At 41.7% G+C, this 20,249-nt stretch overlaps 1 protein-coding gene across 5 annotated transcripts in view; it reads right to left on the reverse strand.

The window, feature by feature from the left end:
- LOC110491674 (serine/threonine-protein kinase tousled-like 2) overlaps window positions 1-11,979 on the reverse strand; it is a 39,420-nt gene extending 27,441 nt beyond the window's left edge. Inside the window, exons 1-2 of one of the 5 annotated variants that reach the window (XM_036946564.1) lie at window positions 11,685-11,979; window positions 4,865-5,226 (exon numbers count right to left, since the gene is read on the reverse strand). In XM_036946564.1, the coding sequence (XP_036802459.1) occupies window positions 4,865-4,934 (70 nt within the window). In that variant the 5' untranslated portion in view covers window positions 4,935-5,226; window positions 11,685-11,979. Of the gene's footprint in view, window positions 1-2,332; window positions 3,039-4,864; window positions 5,227-11,684 lie in introns of those variants that run through there. The other 4 variants (XM_036946567.1, XM_021565296.2, XM_021565297.2 and 1 more) reach the window with 4 other exon arrangements.
- Between the last annotated feature and the right edge of the window lie 8,270 nt (window positions 11,980-20,249).

The following is a 20,249-nucleotide window of genomic DNA, read 5'->3' on the forward strand; positions in this document are numbered from 1 at the left end:
TCAAGGGCTGTAGGCTACCTGCATCTAAGCAAACCAAGGCAAAGTTGAATTACAATCATACACCCAGATTTTTGCCTGTAGCCTATGCCTATTGAAATGACAAGTCAATCTCGCAAAATAGGACATTTATAACTGTTTGTAGTCTCAACATCTGTCACAATTGCCAGAAAATAGCCTAACATTATTATATATTTTTTTAAAGTTCATCTGGGTGTTTCTTGCGCCGAAGATTGAGATCTTCTGTACAACTTTCATCACTCAAACTCCCCTGTCGGATTTATCTAGTCATGCACAAAAGGGACTTATTTAAGCAATAAGGCCTAGGAGGGTGTGGTATATGTCCAATATACCACGGCTAAGGGCTGTTCTACGCACGACGTGGAGTGCCTGGATACATTATATTAAATTGATGGCCTGCACATGCGCAGTTCGGTGCGAGACGACCATTAGACCCGAAGACAGACCTTAGCTGTGGTGTATTTTCCATATATCACAAAACCCTGAGGTGCCTTATTGCTATTATCAACTGGTTACCAACGTAATTATAGCAGTAAAAATAAGTGTTTTGGTAACCAGTTTAAAACAGGGAAAGAGGTCAGTTGAAACTGAAATGTGTCTTCTGCATTTGACCCAACCCCTCAGAATGGTGTGGGGGACTGCCATAATTGACATCCACGTCTTCAGCACCGGGGGAATCTGCCTTGCGACAGATTTCTACCTTGTCAGCTTGGGGATTCGATCCAGCAACCTTTCGGTTATTGGCCCAAAACTCTAACCACTAGGCTACCTGCCACCCCGGGGGGTTGTGGTACATGGCCAATATACCACAGCTAACGGCTGTATCCAGGCACACCACATTGCATCATTCTTAAGAACAGCCCATATCCATCGTATATTGGCTACATACCATACGGTACGGTACGATACGGTACGGTAATAAGGCCCTCATGCCTTATTGCTTAATTATAGCAGTGATCATAGCAGTGCAGTGATCATAGCAGTGAAACGAGTTAAATCAACAACCATTGATGGAAAATGACCTGGTGAGTTTAAACGGGGTGAATGATCTTTTCTCTTGCGATATACTCAAATTAGTATATTATGTCATGTCAGTTCACAAGAATTATAACTTTGATGAAAACCTAATTTTGCTTCTAAAGTAGGTACAAGTTACGTTGGTATTCCTTAACTGGCTCAATAATGTAATGGGAAAACAATTATTGTATAAAATGTGGCAATTTAGCTCGTTATCAGCCCCTTTGGGCAGGTTTTGAATGGTCATTGGATTAGAATTGTTAGCTACAACTGGCAACCCTGTTTACCGTTGAGATTTCAACAAACCATTTCTTGTGGCCCTGTGCCCAAGATAATTTTGAGGGCAAATTTCTTCTGACTAATGTTTTATTGTCTAAACACGCTCTAATCTGTTATGATCCACCTGGCTAAAAATGTATCCAAGACAAATAATCTTAAAACATACAGTACCAGTCAAAAACTGACACTCATTCAAGGGTTTTTCTTATTTCATAGTTATGATATCTTCACTATTATTCTACAATGTAGAAAATAGTAAAAAATAATAAAGAAAACCCCTCGAATGAGTAGGTGTCCAAACTTTTGACTGGTACTGCATGTAGCTAGAACATCCACTCACCCTCTCTTCACCCTCAAACATGCATACAAGTTATGTAGTTAGTTTGATAACTATATAGTTACCTAGATGGTACTCTCAAACCAAGAACTAAAATATCGTGTTATTGCGTCAGATGCTCGATTGTGTCAACTAAATGCACCTGTCCACGAGAGATTATGGTAAACTAATCATTATAAGATTGACAAAGCAATGTATGACATTATCGCCACTACATTTTGTCTGAGGATGCTGTCTGGTGTGGCACTCACATAGACTATGCGAGTGCCACACCAGACAGCATGGTGTGGCACTGTGGTGGTCTGCTGTGTATAGCATTTGCCATTTTCTTAGTTAGGCTAACTAACTAGATCTGAGATTTCAGTTTCCAATGCACGGTTAACCTAACGAACCTCAGCCAGGTCCGTAACTTGTGGGTAAGTTAGTTAGACTTGGTTAGTTAACTAACCAAGTCAGTACTCTAGTTAGCTATAATACATAACGTTAGCTAACACCAGCTAGTACAGCCACATATTGATTGTAGGAATGGAAAAAAAGTATTACTACTTAAATTTGGCTACTAGTAGTTATAATTACGTTACTCTGTCTAAAGCACTACTTTAATAGCTAGCTAGGCTATCTATAGTTAGTTATTGAGGAGGCTGGCTAACGTATGTAGTCAGTCGAAACAACTTTGTTTACCTGTAGCGCTATCGCTTGCAAGGTCCGTGGGGGGGGGGGGGTCTTTCAGTCTCTCGAGCTCAGGCGATAGCGAAGTTAACTAGCTGCTGATATCCCGTTGTCTCTCAAAAATACCCTACACTTAAACACCCCCAAAAAACGTCCACTTCAGCATTGTCCATCTGTTGACTTCAGGTGACTTCTCTTTCCCTCGGAACACCAGGAGGCCGAGAATCCTCGGGGTTTCCAAGCCCGCCTTGCAGGCTGTAGCCCATGCACAAGCAACTCCCAGCTCGAGGGTTGTTGTTGTAGTTTCTTTGGAAAGGGCCTTTCTTCTTTGGTAAATAATTTTTTAAAAAAAAGTTTAATTAATATGAAATTTGTTTTGGCGATTGAATGTCGAAATTCTTAATCTGCCGCTGAAATAATAAAACTTTAACTTGTTTCTCTTGCGATAAATTGGTTAACATTAGATTGAATTAGCTACACAATTAGCTAGCATTCGCGAGTCATCGATGAAAGACCAGAGATGGGTGGACTAAATCCATCTGCGTGCTCGACAGACAGGGTGTGCTAGCTACCTCGCATCGACAGTCTGCTGCGGACATGACCCCGAACTCCCACCAAATTCAGTCAGATCAATTAGATTCTGAGACTGTTTATGCAATGTAAACAACAAGTGTGATGCAATTTGTTCGGTCTGAATAGAACAGGGAGGGGGAGCCACTGGCTGCGTTTACACAGGCAGCCCAATTCTGATATTTTTTTTCACTAATTGGTCTTTTGACCAATCAGATCAGCTCTGGTAAAAATCCGATTTAATAATGTCTAATGTCATTGCTTAAAATACCAATTAGTGGGGGGGAAAAATCTAAATTGGTCTGTCTGTGTAAACGCTGCCCAAGAGAGCGCACAACCCAAACCCATAGTAGAGTGGTTGCAGTTTGCATTCAAAAAATGAAGTTGTAGTGGGCCGTACTACAGGGTGATTTAATATGCCTGAGCTCTGTCAAAGTGTTCCTGGATTACATAACGATGTCAATAATGATGTTGCTCAATGCTCGCCTGTCCAGACAGAATGGACTATTCCCACTACTGAGCGGCAACCCAGTATTAATAGCACAAACTCATGCCGCATCGAACTCCATCAATGCCACCCACACCCCTTCTGAATTCCTTAACTCGATGCTCTCGCAGTTTGTGCTATTAGTTCAAATAAACATAACTGCGAATTTGGACGTAGCTAGCAATTTTACAGTGAAAGCGAGGTAAATTATCGGATAAGACATGACCAATTATTTAGTATTTTCTGTCATTCTAGACTTGTATTGTAATCAGTTATGTTTATTGCATTGTCATCTTCTTCACTGGAAGTGATCTTTATTCACTCTGGACAACGTTGTTGTATGTAACGTTAACTTGCCGGCTCCTTGAAGCGTGTAGGTGTTTTAGCTACAGTAACGGTTTAAACATATACTCGCTGTTGCTATAATTTAGGTAACATGACAGTCAATAATATCAATCGTGTAAGCACATGGAAATACTTGTTAGCGAAGAATTTATTTCAGACTCAATGACTGAATTGGCGGGTTGTGAGTGACGGACTGTGAAACTCATTTTTCCATAATATTAATAACGGTGTTGTGCCTATAAGCCCCCCCTCCCCCTCCCCCTCCCTCCCCTCTTGTGAACGCGCACGCACTCAATTCTTCATTGCTGCGGATTGCTTGCTCGTTAAGATTTCTGATCACGTTCGGCTGCGTTTCATTTTATTTGTGTCGGTTTGGTCGTTGGGGATGCACTAGTAATGTCTGCAGTTTTCGGTCTGGCTATTGTTTCAAGTGTATTAGTCTATAAATAAATATCTTTGCCAAAATGCGTTGTCTTCCATGTCTTATTCGACTGGTAATTGTTCTGAAATGTTTATTGCTTGCCTACATTTTACTTCCTCCTCATGTTTAATATAACACACGTACATTAATTATTATATTCGGTTGCCTACGTGAAGTTTTTTCTATAGAAAGTATTTGACTGATGTGTGCCACAGAAAGTATTTGACTCTAGCCTCAAAATGAAGGAAAATTAGAAGTGGGGAGGATTTCGGCAGGGCTATTATTTTCTTGCCTGCCGAATAGGGAACAGGGAACAAGGGAATAGTATAGGTTTCTTGTAACATAATTATTTAAATACATGTGTTTTAGTGGCCATCTAGTCAGAAGTTGGATCAAAGATAACATTTATACAGATCTTTCAAGGTTTTTTTTTTTAAATCTACAATTATATTAAATTAAAGATGTAACATACCAGTGTTTTGGAGGAGAGTGACTGCTACTACTACAATCGACTACTCCTTCAGAACACATTCAGCAAACTGGGGAAAACATTTGATGGGCATTTCAGTTTTCCCCAACAAAATGATGTAACACTTAAGATTCTAATTCGCAACTATACAACGACACAGCTATAATATAATATAATGACAGTTCTGTTTTGCCTTTTAGTCAGTATACTTTCAGTAGGTTCATTGTACATTACTTATACTCTCATACTTACTTTCAAGGCAAAGACCCCACAAGAAGTAACATCTTGTTGGCATGTGTGAGGAAGGGTACCACACGCCCATCTGGAGATATTACACCCCTTCTCTCTCAGGAATGATCGGAGCATATATGTTAATACAAGTACAGCATTTTGAAACACTTTATTGATTACAGTATAGAGATTAACAGAGGGTAATCTGAGAATGCAGGGATTCCAGCAGAAAAGTAATACAAATCTGGAGCTGACAAGGGCTGGAATGTAAATGACATGCGATCATCTAACATCTGAGAATGGGCAGGCATTCCCTCGGATGAAGAGCATCTCCGTCTTGCTGATTATGTGCTGTCATCCAGGTGGAAATGTCACCTGCATATCTGATGTAGGAAAAGAGATAAGAGGGAAGTTGAGTGTCCTGTGAATATGTTTTATGTATATGTACTGTACGTGTGTGTGTGTATATATATATATACATATATATCTCTTGGTATATATATTTTTTTATTTAGTTTCTATTTATTATTATCATTATTGTGTTTTGTGGTTGAGGAAGCTTGGATGGGGATGGTGGAGGTGCTGGGGGTGTCCTATTGGGTGCGAAGTGTCATGGATCCCTCTGGAACTTTCATTGCGCACACCTGGCCCCTATTCCCACTGATTGTATTTGTATATATGTGCCCTTTGTTCACCATGGTGGGGTCGATTATTGTTACTATGTCCGTTGGTGCGTGTGAGTACCTATGCTGTGTGTTTTGGGCTTTCGTGCCCTTGTGGATTGTGCAGATTATTATGGGTCTCGTCCTGTGTGATAATCATTGTGCGCTTGAGTTATTTATTTGAGGTACTCCTCGCTCTTTTGTTTGGGTTTCAACTAGAGGTCGACCGATTAATCGGAATGGCCGATTAATTAGGGCCGATTTTAAGTTTTCATAACAATCGGTAATCTGCATTTTTGGATGCCGATTATGGGCGATTTATATTGCAATCCACGAGGAGACTGTGTGGCAGGCTGACCACCTGTTACGTGAGTGCAGACAGCAAGGAGCCATGGTAAGTTGCTAGCTAGCATTAAACTTCTTATAATAAACAATCAATCTTAAAATATTCACTAGTTAACTACAAATGGTTGATCTTACTAGTTTAACTAGCTTGTCCTGCGTTGCATATAATCAATGCGGTGTCTGAAATTGTGTCACTTCTCTTGCGTTCAGTGTAAGCACAGTCAGGGTATATTCTGAGATTTCCATACCCAACTATAACATTTTCCGTCAAGATAGAACTGCCAAAGGGGGAGGAGTTAGCCTGCAAAGTAATGTCATACTTTCCAGGTCCATACCCAAACAGTTCGAACTACTAATTAAAAAAATTACTCTCTCCAGAAATAAGTCTCTCTCTGTTGCCGCCTGCTACGACCCCCCTCAGCTCCCAGCTGTGCCCTGGACACCATTTGTGAATTGATCGCCCCCAATCTAGCTTCAGAGTTTGTTCTGTTAGGTGACCTAAACTGGGACATGCTTAACACCCCGGCAGTCCTACAATCTAAGCTAGATGCCCTCAATCTCACACAAATCATCAAGGAACCCACCAGGTACAACCCTAAATCTGTAAACAAGGGCACCCTCATAGACGTCATCCTGACCAACTGGCCCTCCAAATACACCTCCGCTGTCTTCAACCAGAATCTTAGCGATCACTGCCTCATTGCCTGTATCCGCTACGGATCCGCAGTCAAACGACCACCCCTCATCACTGTCAAACGCTCCCCAAAACACTTCTGCGAGCAGGCCTTTCTAATCGACCTGGCCCTGGTATCCTGGAAGGATATTGACCTCATCCCGTCAGTTGAGGGTGCCTGGTCATTCTTTAAAAGTAACTTCCTCATCATTTTAGATAAGCATGCTCCGTTCAAAAAATAACTAAGAACAGATATAGCCCTTGGTTCACTCCAGACCTGACTGCCCTCGACTAGCACAAAAACATCCTGTGGCGGACTGCAATAGCATCGAATAGTCCCTGCGATATGCAACTGTTCAGGGAAGTCAGGAACCAATACACGCAGAGGCCAGCTTCTTCAGGCAGAAATTTGCATCCTGTAGCTCTAACTCCAAAAAGTTCTGGGACACTGTAAAGTCCATGGAGAACAAGAGCACCTCCTCCCAGCTGCCCACTGCACTGAGGCTAGGTAACACGGTCACCACTGACAAATCCATGATTATCGAAAACTTCAACAAGCATTTCTCAACGGCTGGCCATGCCTTCCTCCTGGCTACTCCAACCTCGGCCAACAGCTCCGCCCCCCCCCCCCCCCCCGCAGCTACTCGCCCAAGCCTCTCCAGGTTCTCCTTTACCCAAATCCAGATAGCAGATGTTCTGAAAGAGCTGCAAAACCTGGACCCTTACAAATCAGCTGGGCTTGACAATCTGGACCCTCTATTTCTGAAACTATCCGCCGCCATTGTCGCAACCCCTATTACCAGCCTGTTCAACCTCTCTTTCATATCGTCTGAGATCCCCAAGGATTGGAAAGCTGCCGCAGTCATCTCCCTCTTCAAAGGGGGAGACACCCTGGACCCAAACTGTTACAGACCTATGTCCATCCTGCCCTGCCTATCTAAGGTCTTCGAAAGCCAAGTCAACAAACCGGTCACTGACAATCTCGAATCCCACCGTACCTTCTCCACTGTGCAATCTGGTTTCCGAGCCGGTCACGGGTGCACCTCAGCCACGCTCAAGGTACTAAACGATATCATAACCGCCATCGATAAAAGACAGTACTGTGCAGCCGTCTTCATCGACCTGGCCAAGGCTTTCGACTCTGTTAATCACCATATTCTTATCGGCAGACTCAGTAGCCTCGGTTTTTCTAATGACAGCCTTGCCTGGTTCACCAACTACTTTGCAGACAGAGTTCAGTGTGTCAAATCGGACGGCATGCTGTCCGGTCCTCTGGCAGTCTCTATGGGGGTGCCACAAGGTTTAATTCTCAGGCCGACTCTCTTCTCTGTATATATCAATGATGTTGCTCTTGCTGCGGGCGATTCCCTGATCCATCTCTACGCAGACTACACCATTCTGTACACTTACGGCCCTTCCTTGGACACTGTGCTATCTAACCTCCAAACGAGCTTCAATGCCATACAACACTCCTTCCGTGGCCTCCAACTGCTCTTAAACGCTAGTAAAACCAAATTCATGCTTTTCAACCGTTCGCTGCCTGCACCCGCACGCCCGACTAGCATCACCACCCTGGATGGTTCCGACCTAGAATATGTGGACATCTATAAGTACCTAGGTGTCTGGCTAGACTGTAAACTCTCCTTCCAGACTCATATCAAACATCTCCAATCTAAAATCAAATCTAGAGTTGGCTTTCTATTCCGCAACAAAGCCTCCTTCACTCACGCCGCCAAACTTACCTTAGTAAAACTGACTATCCTACCGATCCTCGACTTCGGCGATGTCATCTACAAAATAGCTTCCAATACTCTACTCAGCAAACTGGATGCAGTTTATCACAGTGCCATCCGTTTTGTTACTAAAGCACCTTATACCACACACTACTGCGACCTGTATGCTCTAGTCGGCGGGCCCTCGCTACATATTCGTCGCCAGACCCACTGGCTCCAGGTCATCTACAAGTCCATGTTAGGTAAAGCTCCTCCTTATCTCAGTTCACTGGTCACGATGGCAACACCCACCCGTAGCACGCGCTCCAGCAGGTGTATCTCACTGATCATCCCAAAAGCCAACACCTAATTTGGCCGCCTTTCGTTCCAGTTCTCTGCTGCCTGTGACTGGAACGAATTGCAAAAATCTCTGAAGTTGGAGACTTCTCTCCCTCACCAACTTCAAACATCTGCTATCTGAGCTGCTAACCGATCGCTGCAGCTGTACATAGTCTATCGGTAAATAGCCCACCCAATTTACCTACCTCATCCCCATACTGTTTATATGTACTTTTCTGCTCTTTTGCACACCAATATCTCTACCTGTACATTTATCTTGGCCAGGTCGCAGTTGCAAATGAGAACTTGTTCTCAACTAGCCTACCTGGTTAAATAAAGGTTAAATAAATAAATACAAATATGCAGCATTTTGGGTCGCCTGGCTTGTTGAGAACTGTGTGAAGACCATTTCTTCCTAATGTAGGATTTGGCATTTTGAACATTGAGATATTAAATAAATGATAGGGAAAAAAGCATAGAATCAAAGGAGAAAGAGACTGGGCCTCTGTAGAAAGACAGATAGCTGTGGAGTATGTTGGAACGTGTTTGGGGACGGGAGCAGAGCACCGTGTTGAATCAGGGGAGACAGATGGACATCTGTGGATTTGATGGAGGGGTTGAGGTCCGGAGGTGAGGACTGAGTCCCTTAAGGGAGTAAAAAGGGTTTGGTATCCTGTTACCCTCTTTCTGTTGAACCATAAGATGTAAGGATTGGAGAGAAGGCGTGTCTTAAGTAGGATGTATATAACTGTGATGGAGAAATGTTTTGGTGTCTGAATACAGCTGTACTGAACCTTTGGGAAGAATTTAACTTGGTTAAAGCTTCTCTAGTGTCCGTGAGTTATTTACTCTGAAAAATAAGAACCTAACAGATGGTGAGCTTGCCAGGAGTTCAACACGATTTGTAGTCAAACCAAAGAGTCCAGATCAGTGGAGCAGAGCTGGCTACTAACAAGGTAGGCTAATTCCTATATCTGTTTCCACTCTTTTTGACATCTTAGGGAGATGAGAATCGTTGGCTGAACTAATTATGGGATACGGACCTGGAGAGCCAAAGTTAATTCTATAGGCCCATTGTGGAACGACCGGTCGTCACTTTATAGTAAATGGTCAGTCCCGGAAGGTAAACTCATACAGGCTGTAGGGTAAGTCCTAGGGGGTAACTCCCTAGTAGGTTGGTTCCTGCTAGTACTATAAAGTCCATAGTAAATCCCAGTGGGTTAATACCTGTGATTTACTATTAATATAGGGTGAGTCCCGGAAGGTAAGCCCGCACAGGTTAGAACCTGCGAAGGTTAAGTCCTATGGGGAAAATACCAGCGGGGTTGGTTCCCTGCATAAACTACAAGGGGGTGAGAGCCTAGTTGTAGTAGCCATATAAGTATATAGTAAGTCCCGAGCAGGATAGATCCTGTGGAGGGTAAGTCTTATAGCGAGCAAGTCCCGAGCAGAATAGATCTGTGGAGGGTAAAATCTAATAGAGAGAGGGGATGTCCTGAACAGGGTAATCCTGTGGAGGGTAAAACAATAGTGTAACAGTATATAGACCCGTAAGAAGGGCAAAAGGCCCAGTAACAGTGGCCGTGAGAGCGCAGAGTGTGTGTGAAAGAGGTTGGTTTATGCATTTTCTGTTGATAGAATGCTGACTTCAAAACACTGGTATATTGAGGCTTTGAATCTGGTTGTATGTCCTTGTGCCAAGTCATGGGGAGAGGGCGCATGAGAGATGATGTGGGTTATCAATAATAGTGATATTTGAGGAAGTACTGGAATAAGACAAAGTCCTGTCCATATTCTCCAGTAATAGATTCGCAGACACTATGGTATTGGTTATAAAACAAGGTATTAAGTGCCCTGACCAATTAATTATTATCTGGGGATGTGTGTAGTGCTATCTTAGAAAATAGTTAATAGAATGTGTGTATTATAGACGGGAATGAAGAAATCTAAAATAACCTGAACACCGTCGGGAGTGTTCAGGGAATAATAACTATTGATATGGCGACAAACGGACTCGTTGATCCCTGTAATATAGAGATAGGGAATTTAATAAAGCCATGGAGGCGCTAAAATAAGTGCACACGCATTCTACCAATTCAGCTGGAATATGGAAAAATTTAGCAAATTAGATAAAATTGGACAACATTTTCCTGCTGACGGTGAATTCAAATCAAATAAAGAATTCAGGGAGGCAATTATGACTTGGCACAAGGACATAAAACCAGAATCAAAACCTCAATATACCAGTGTTGATGACAGCATTCTATCAACAGAAAATGCATAATGATAAACCCAGAAAGTGTAACACCCGTACACTAACACAGAAGGACTGCGAACAGAAGTGTATTGATAGAATTTGCGCTTCTGCTTTGATGACGGGTTTGAACCCTGTAATCAAAACGATAATTGCGGGGGTAGTAGAGTTAATTCAAGACGATGTTTTTTGAGAGTGGAATATGACTCCGCTCACCTCGCCTCACCTCGAGGGGTTAATAGGGCCATAGAAAAAAAGCACTAACTATAGTTTCAATGGCAGAGATGACTAAGAAACGTAGTGAAAAACAGAGCGTAAGGAGACAGCTCCCTGTTTTAGATGTGGGACTATCGGACATTGGAATAATGAGTGTAAGGTGATACTGGAACCTACTGCATTAGCAGGATATGCCGCTATACAAGAGTTTGCATATTTTTCAAAAGAGCAACAACTAATTGTTTTGAGGTTAGCAAGAATGGAACTTTCACCTAGCGGTGTATAGTTTCTGTTCGATCGATAAGTGGTTCATAGAGATTACAGTTTCTATGTGATGGAAGACGTTTTGATCACGTTTTACCGAGTACCGATGGGATTTACAAATAGTCCCACATGGTATCATTTTGCATTGAAACAATCGTTAAAAAAAGGTGTCTATTGTAGGTTCTGTGTTGGTACAATACGTGGATGATTTGTTATTAGCGTCGAAAGACGAAGACATTTATATGCGAGACCTCACCACGTTAGTAGACTATTTGGCGGAACATGGTCATATAGCATCGTATGTGAAAGCACAACTAGCAAAGCAAGAGGTAACATATTTGGGGTTTTCGATTTTTGAGGGCAAGATACAAATTACCTGGGATTGGGTAGAAACCACGCGTTCTTTGGCACGGCCAAACACTCCTCGCACGTCCAGGATAACTTTAGGAGTTTCAATTTTGTTAGACATTTTATTTTGTAATTCTCTGAAATTGCTGAGCCACTTACAGAGTTGGCGGAAAAGGGGGAAGGGTCCCCAGGAATGTGAGGACGCGTTTGTCGAGTTAAATAAGCAATTGGGTTAAGTGCCAGCATTGGGATTGCCAAACTTAAAAGGACATTTTAAAAATGTTGTTCATGAACAAGAGGGACATAGTAGCATGATGGTTACGCAAAATCATGGGGGTGGAGAGAGACAAGTAATGTACTGGAGTAAATCGCTAGACTCGGTGGCAAAAGGAATACCACCATGCCTTACGGTGGTACAGGCGACTGAAATGGTGTTGCATAACACGGCTTCCATTACGATGGGTAAAAAGGTAGATGTGTATGTTCCACATGCAGTAGCAACCATAGTGAACAGCACAAAATCACGTGTTACTAGTGCAAGATGGACAAAATGGAAGTTAACATTAAATGGGGAAAATCTACATTTTTTAAAGATTGGTGCTTTGAATACTGCGTCGTTAATGCATGGGGAGGGTGAATCGCATAGATGTGACCCAGATCAGAGTACTCTAAAACCTAAACCTGATTTGCAAGAGACAGCATTGGAATAGGGAAAATTATTGTATACAGATGGCTCTAGTTACATGAACACAGACGGGAATCGAGTAAAAGGGGTACGCTGTGTGTGGTATGCATGTAACGATCGTCGTTGGAATGAAACCAAAGCGCAGCGTGGAAATTGTTCATATTTAATGTTCACAAAAAAACACAAACAAAATGGAGAAAATTAAAGCGCACAGTTCTGTCAGGGAAACAACCTAAAACAGAACAATCACCCACAAAACACAGGTGGGAAAAGGCTACCTAAGTATGATTCTCAATCAGAGACAACGAAGAACACCTGCCTCTGATTGAGAACCATACCAGGCCAAACGCATAAACACAACATAGAAAAAATAACATAGACTACCCACCCCAACTCACGCCCTGACCCAACTAAAACAAAGACATAACAAAGGAACTAAGGTCAGAACGTGACCATTTGGCATTTGGTGTAGTTCATGATTTCGGGTACATTGTGGTCACCACCGGGCATGTTAACAGTGACAGGAACACCAATAAAAATGGTCTGGAGGTAGAGGTATTATTAGAAGCATGTCAGTTACCCAGTAAATTAGCATTGGTGAAATGTGAAGCTTAGATTAGCAGACTGAATGGCTACGGCTGCTGCCTTGGGGAGAGAAAGTGTTAGAAAACGACATGTGTATATATTGCGGATTCCTTACGATGAGAGATTGGCTAAATTTGCCGCACAAAAACGGATTTTGGGTTGAAGATTCTAGGTGAAATGCCAGGGGAATGGATTCTAAAGGTAACACATTTAAATTATATGGCCAAACACTCCTTGCAAATGCAGAAGGCCTTAGGATTTGTTTAAATCATTAGACATTTTGTGGTTTTATTTTTAAATGCATTTACGTTTGATGTCGTCTTATTCTAGAATGGGATCCTAGAATGGACGAAAGAGTGGATGGTTCACGAGGAATTAGCATTGGGGTTACCAAACCTAAAAAAATGTTTTATTTTTTTATGTGGTATGATGGTTATGGAGAACCAGCAGGAAGATAACATGTTTTGAAGAGGTATTTAAATGGTTTCCGAAGGACAGGGAAAGAAAGAGGAAACATTTGAATGGTATCGAAAGCCCTGAATATGAAACATTCTTAAAGAATGATCAACCTCATTATGAAATAAATAGACGGGGGATTTCAGTATCAAATCATGAGAAACACCATTCTCTATCCACATTGTACCATTACTTTAGGAGATTAGTATTATTTCCGTAGGGAGTTATAAAGAGTAGTAATTATAAGTTGATTAGTTATTCGAATTGGTTTATTTTTGATTTAACATGTTTTTTTTTTAATCACGTGTTTAAAAGGGGAAAATTACCAGTTCCCTGTTGTCCTGGTCTTTGGGGTATTTGTACAGTGGTACTGTCTGTGTTCAGGCTGCATATAGGAAGGAAAATATGTTAATAAGGGGTGACAGTTACTTCACATGGATTGTGATATATGTATTGCTGATTTCATGTTGTGTTTTTGTTTTGATACAAATTTCACCAGATTGGGATCGTGTGTGGGAATTCTGTGAGGGGTTCAGGTGTTATCTTCATGATTTGGTAACTCTTCCTAGAGGTCGCCAGTAGAATAAGGGAGTACAGACTAATTCAGAATGTTTTTTTAGCAGTAACATTGTTATGCTCTTTGACATTTGTCTAAGATGTTATAAAGAAAAGGTTAATGTCATAATTCGTCATAGTCAATGTTTGTCTGGTTTCATGAAACAGAAATTTAATGAACTTAACTGTTATGATCTGTGTGTTTTTTTTTTTTTTTAGCTTATCATGGAAGGTGATGTCAGATCGTGTCTTAATGCATGGTAGAAACAATTTGACCATAGACGGTGTGTGTAAACCTCAAAACCCTCCCTGACCGGCTGAAGAAAGAGCGACAAAGGCGTGCAATGAGAGACAGTGATTTACCACTCCTATCTGAGTCCGGGGTATACGCCCTGCTAACTATTTAAACTAAGAATGCATTGAGATACTGATCTTTCTTTACCAGGCCACTCAGGACAGGGAAACGGATAAAAGGAGGCTGTAATGAGAAGAGTAATGACCGGCAATAAAAAGTTGGGAGGAAGTGTGCGAAATTGATCAACTGGAATTTGAGCCTTAGTCTCAGAGTAAGCACTAAGGTCAGTCATTCTAAATTCGAGTTGGATCATTTATAAAAATGTTTTAGTTGTGATTGGGATACAGCGAGAGAGAATTGATAAAGCACGATGAGGGGTGGGGGCACTGCTAACATTTATGTAGCCGAGAGAGTCTCCAGACTCTTCTCTCTAAGTGTTATCCCGAGGGGAGGTGGTTTGTTTGGGGGAATCACTGGATGATAGCGTGGGACAACCATGAAAGTTGTTTTTGTTTTACCCTGTATTCAGAGTTTTTTTTTGTTACATCGCATCAATGAGTGGTGCTAAGTTATTAAACATGTACTTTGTTTCTCTTTTCTATTCAAGTCAATATGTTTTTAGGTTTGGTGGAACATGAGGGTGTTCATTGTTCCAGAGGAGGGAATGATGCATATTGACTAACTGATTTGAGAATGTGTTAGTATGTTTATAACTGTAGAAAATGCATTAGGAGTACAGTGTGTTATGGGTTAGATGTAATGACAGAGGAGTATCATTCCCTAGAGACTGTGTTGTTGCAGGAGATAGCTGCTCTCCCTCTTCTATGAGCTAACTGTACACAATATGGGGATTTAATTGAACATTACACATACCTAGATCATGGTGAGAGTAGAAGAGATAGTGGTGGCATTTCAGACACTATGGTAAACTTTCAGGACACCTGTGACTCAGTTTTGTTAGGTTGGATATTATTCCCAACTCATTTGGTTTTTCTCCAATTTCTAACAGCCGGCGAACATTTGACAGATTACATGCAGGAGGTATTCTCATGGCAGGCGCTGTAGGGACAGTAACTGAAGGCGCAGTACTAGTAGCAAAGGATGCTATATTGATAGCATGGAATTGGACTACTGCGCAAATGAGGGGTATTGTTAGACTATAGTCATGGGCTATGTTGGAAGTAGCAATGGTTACTTTAGTAGCATTGTTGGGATAGCAGTTTATGACAACTCATGTCACATGGATTGGTAACTGGGGGACCAATGGAAGGACAGAGGATGTGGTTATTCAAATCTCACAAATTATGTTGTCAGGAAATGACCCATGTGTTGCAGTGTGTATATCCTCAGGTGGAAGCAGAGATATAACCAAGGGCACGGGCTGAATTCTGGAGATTGAGTGTACATCAAGAGACACCAGGCTGTTGGGACAGCATTGGTTTGAGAGAGACTACTCCGTACAGTACCTGCAGCGGTAAAGATCGTCATGTCTCTCCTTGGGTGGGGGGGTGCATAGTTTTCACGTGAAGTGAGGTCCAACTAAATGGGTGAGCGAAGATGCCAAGACAGAGGAAGCGGAGCGAGAGAGAGACTAGAGTCCACTGTAAGACATACAGATGGGTTGGGTCTGGGAGCTACTATAAACATCATAGTTGGTTTGGGGTTTAGCTGCTTTATTGGTTAATGCATCATATGACGGAGGATAGAGGGGTAATTGTACTGTGAACAGAATGTTGAAGGCATTGATGTGAAAGCAGATACAGTGCTGAGTTACCTCAAGAGGATGGGACGTGGATTAGGGATACGTACTTGCATATCCGGTGATGTGCTTATCAGTTGAAATGGAGGAGATGGGGAACAAAGTGAAAATGACACGACTTGGGAACACCTCTCGGGACCTGGGGTCTAAAGGGGAAGACTGGGTGAAAGCATGAGGAAGCTTTTTAGAGCTTCCCCAAGAACAATTGTATTTTTCATTTGAATTAGATCTGTGATAGTGTAGTTAATTTTTTTTAGTTGGCCTGTATGTGTTCAATAGACAAATTACTGGTATGTCTTGTCTGCACGACCATTAAAATGATCAGAGAGAAAAAAAATGAGAAAATCCTTTGTGCCGTAGTAGTTGCTCAGTGAAACATTGTTGACAGTATATTGAGATGTTATTCACACTACACTCAGGAAAAAAAGAGTGCTTTGGGGCACCACTTGTACCTGTAGGGCAACCCTCTTTTATAAAAAAATTTAATAAAATAAAAAAATCCTTTAAGATTAGATAAAACTCTTTATTTTTGAGAGTGTAGATTATTCATTGTCCCACAGCTCACTGTCTAACCCAGTCTAAGTAGGCTACCCCTCAAGTACGGTCATAGGGCAATATTTAAAAAACTGTTGCTTTAGGTATAATGGACCTCCTAAATATTTATGTTGAGCACTTTGGCATTACAAGCCAGTTGCTACAAGTACTCCTAGGGTCATTGGAAGTACTATACAGATATCCAGTTTCTGTCTGGTTCTCTACTCAGTCATGACCTCCAGAGAGTCTGGAGTGAGGCCAATAACTAACTCCAATAACTGAATCAGCCTTTTTAATGTAATATCCAAAATAACCCTTACTACCTCAGTCTGGAATTATGATTCACATAATATGACATGATGGTATGAGTATGCTATTAAACAATTAGCCTAGGCTTTTGTGTTCATATTGACATATTATAAAGATGCACATTATCTACAATTTCAGAAATGGCGAGATCAACAAAAAGAAACGTGTCCAAACTGTGCCCAAACCATTGGGGTGAGGGCAAAAAAAAGTAAGTTCTGTGGGGCCCCACAGCTTGAGGTTTGAAAAAATAGGGGGGGAATCTAACAAGGGGCCCAGGACTGACTCTAAAGCCCAGGTTCTCTCCCCCTCTAGGAACCTGTCAGAGGAGGAGACGGTGGATCACGCTGCCTTTAGATTTGTGTTTGAAAAGTTACTCTACTGTTACTCTACTGTACTCATACTTGATTGATATATTCTGAATGTACGAAACATTATGAACACCTGCTCGTTCCATGTCATAGACTGACCAGGTGAAAGCTATGATCCCTTATTGATGTAATTGTATTTATTATGAAACTCCATTATTTCCTTCCAAGGCAGCAGCTACTCTTCCTGGTGTCCACCAAAACATTAAGGTAGTAATGAACAATATATTTAGAAATTGTAACATTAAAATCTATTTTACAACAAACTGCACAATACATTAACTGTCAGCCCTCCGGCCGCTACTCTACTACAGCACAATACAGGTGTACGTGTGTGTATAGTGTGTTTGTATGTCACTTGTTAAATAAGAAGGATTATTAAGCCTTGAGACAATTGAGACGTGGATTGTGTATGAATGTGTGCCATTAAGGGTGAATGGGCAAGACAAAATATGTAAGTGCCTTTGAATGGGATATGGTAGTGGGTGACAGGAGCACCGGTTTGAGTGTGTCAAGAACTGCAACGCTGCTGGGTTTTTCACACTCAACAGTTTCCTGTGTGTATCAAGAATGGTCCACCACCTAAATGACATCCAGCCAACTTGACACAACTGTGGGAAGCATTGGTGACAACATGGACCAGCATCCCAGTGGAACTCTTTCGACACCTTGTAGAATCCACGTCCCGACAAATAGAGGCTGTTTTGAGGGCAAAGGAGGGAGGGGTGGGGAGCTAGTGCAAGTGCAACTCAGTATTAGGAAGGTGTTCTCAATGTTTTATATGCAACTTGTCATATTACAATGAGAACATAGCATTTTACAAACAACATCATATGACTCTCTATAAGGGAGTCAAATAAAGTCCCATAAGGGATGGATGCAGATTAACATGGTGTCAGCTCCACCACGTTCCTGATTATACCTATCCAGACCCTTCAGAAAAATCTAAAGGTTAGCTCAGGGCCAAGGAGGAGGGGTAGGGAGTGAATTTGGACCAGCAAATGATGTGTATGTGCCACCTAAGAGTTTCAATACCAATCATGTCTGTGTGTGTTCATTGAGGTTGAAGTTCACATTGGAAAAGATGCAGGGGTCCACTGTGACCATGGTGGAGAACACTGGCACTGCAGAGTGCCAGAAAAGACTGAACTGAAGAAGTGCAAAGGTACATGGACCTATCTATTTACTTTGTCTCCACTGTCCACAATGCGAGTGTAGGCTGTCATCTCTATAGTATAGCACATTATCTTAGTTGTTTGTCATCGTACCAGCAATGACCGTGAAAGTCGACTTAAGTTTTCAACAGCATGTATTGCTATGTTTGAGGCAATTACTAAAATACATGACCATTCTATCAGGTTTAAGAATAAAATGAAGGATGACTGAAATAAAATGTCTCTTCCCTCACCCCTCCATTTGTGCATTCACTCGCGCCTCTGTCATATGCACAAGTGTCCCAAAACAGAGGAGTATGTAAGTTATGTATTCTAACATAAAGGTTATTTATTGAATTCTTCCATTTGACCTATCTTGATGTGGTTTGTTCATTTTGTTGTTGTTGTTGGTTTCATTGCAGTGGCAGAAAATGGTGGAGCACCTGGGTCCATCTACTCACTATCACCTAAAACCCCCTCCTGTCGCTATACCTGTTAATCTCCATATAATAAATCCTCTTCATTGGTCTGTGCTTTTATGAAGACATTGTGAAGAATTAGAATCCTATATTAATGGCATAAACATGTACATGCAGTATGACAGATCTACAAGTTGTACAATGAATCAGGAAAGCAGCAGATACAGCAGTCAGCAGAGCCAGGAGGACACAATGGTAGATGTCAGACATGTAGCCTGTCAATATGCAATGGGACCAGGGAGGACAAGGTGTCCCTCCATTACACTGCAATTGTTGAAATCTACCATATTAATATTAGTTTACCAATATATTACCAAAGTATTGGCCTAGCATCAAAATTAGTCTACAATCAGGGTTAGGCATAGTAAAATGTACTTATATTGAAATTTGATTAAATCCCAAGAATATTCTTAGGTCTCTAAACTGCTAAAATATGTATAGGGCCTACATTCATTAGCTGGCAATAAGTCATACTTCATCGGTATGTTTCTTGTCAATTTTGAATTATTGTTATAGTTTGATTGTACCACAGACACGATTGCCTCTACATTTCTACATTACCGTTCTGTAACGTTGTGCCCTGCTGAACAGGTCCTGTATTTTTGGCAACAGCGACGTTTGCTAGTAAAGCTCACAATTATTAAAATGAGAGGAAATTAATGGTACATTTGACAGGTTAGGATCATAACTACAACTGAGTATCTGACATATAAAGAGGGAGAACAGTAAACATGCATTTCGAATTGTCCTTGTGGTTTGGGTCACTGCCGTGTTTTTTCGAAACGGTTGCGTTGCGTGACGTTGATACTTCCTCTGTAGGAAGGGTATCATGTTATCATGTCACGTTTGTTCTATTACTTTTTGATAGTATTCAGTAGCTGTCTTCAATTTGAATCACGTAAACTTGTTCTTATGTAATATCCGTTTTTATTAAATCATTTATGTTTTTATTTTATTTTACCCCTTTTTCTCCCCAATTTCGTGGTATCCAATTGTTTTTAGTAGCTACTGTCTTGTCTCATCGCTACAACTCCCGTACGGGCTCGGGAGAGACGAAGGTTGAAAGTCATGCGTCCTCCGATACTCAACCCAACCAAGCCGCACTGCTTCTTAAAACAGCTCGCATCCAACCCGGATGCCAGCCGCACCAATGTGTCGGAGGAAACACTGTGCACCTGGCAACCTTGGTTGGCGTGCACTGCCACAGGAGTCGCTGGTGCGGGATGAAACGAGGATATCCCTACCGGCCAAGCCCTCCCTAACGACACTAGGCCAATTGTGCGTCGCCGGTTACAACAGAACTTGGGCCCGAACCCAGGGTCTCTGCTGGCACAGATGGCGCTGCAGTACAGCGCCCTTAAGCACTGTGCCACCCGGGAGGCTCTTAAATAATTGATGTATAAAAAATTACACATTT

The sequence above is a fragment of the Oncorhynchus mykiss genome, chromosome 16 (genome assembly GCF_013265735.2).
Source record: "Oncorhynchus mykiss isolate Arlee chromosome 16, USDA_OmykA_1.1, whole genome shotgun sequence".
NCBI lineage: Eukaryota > Metazoa > Chordata > Actinopteri > Salmoniformes > Salmonidae > Oncorhynchus > Oncorhynchus mykiss.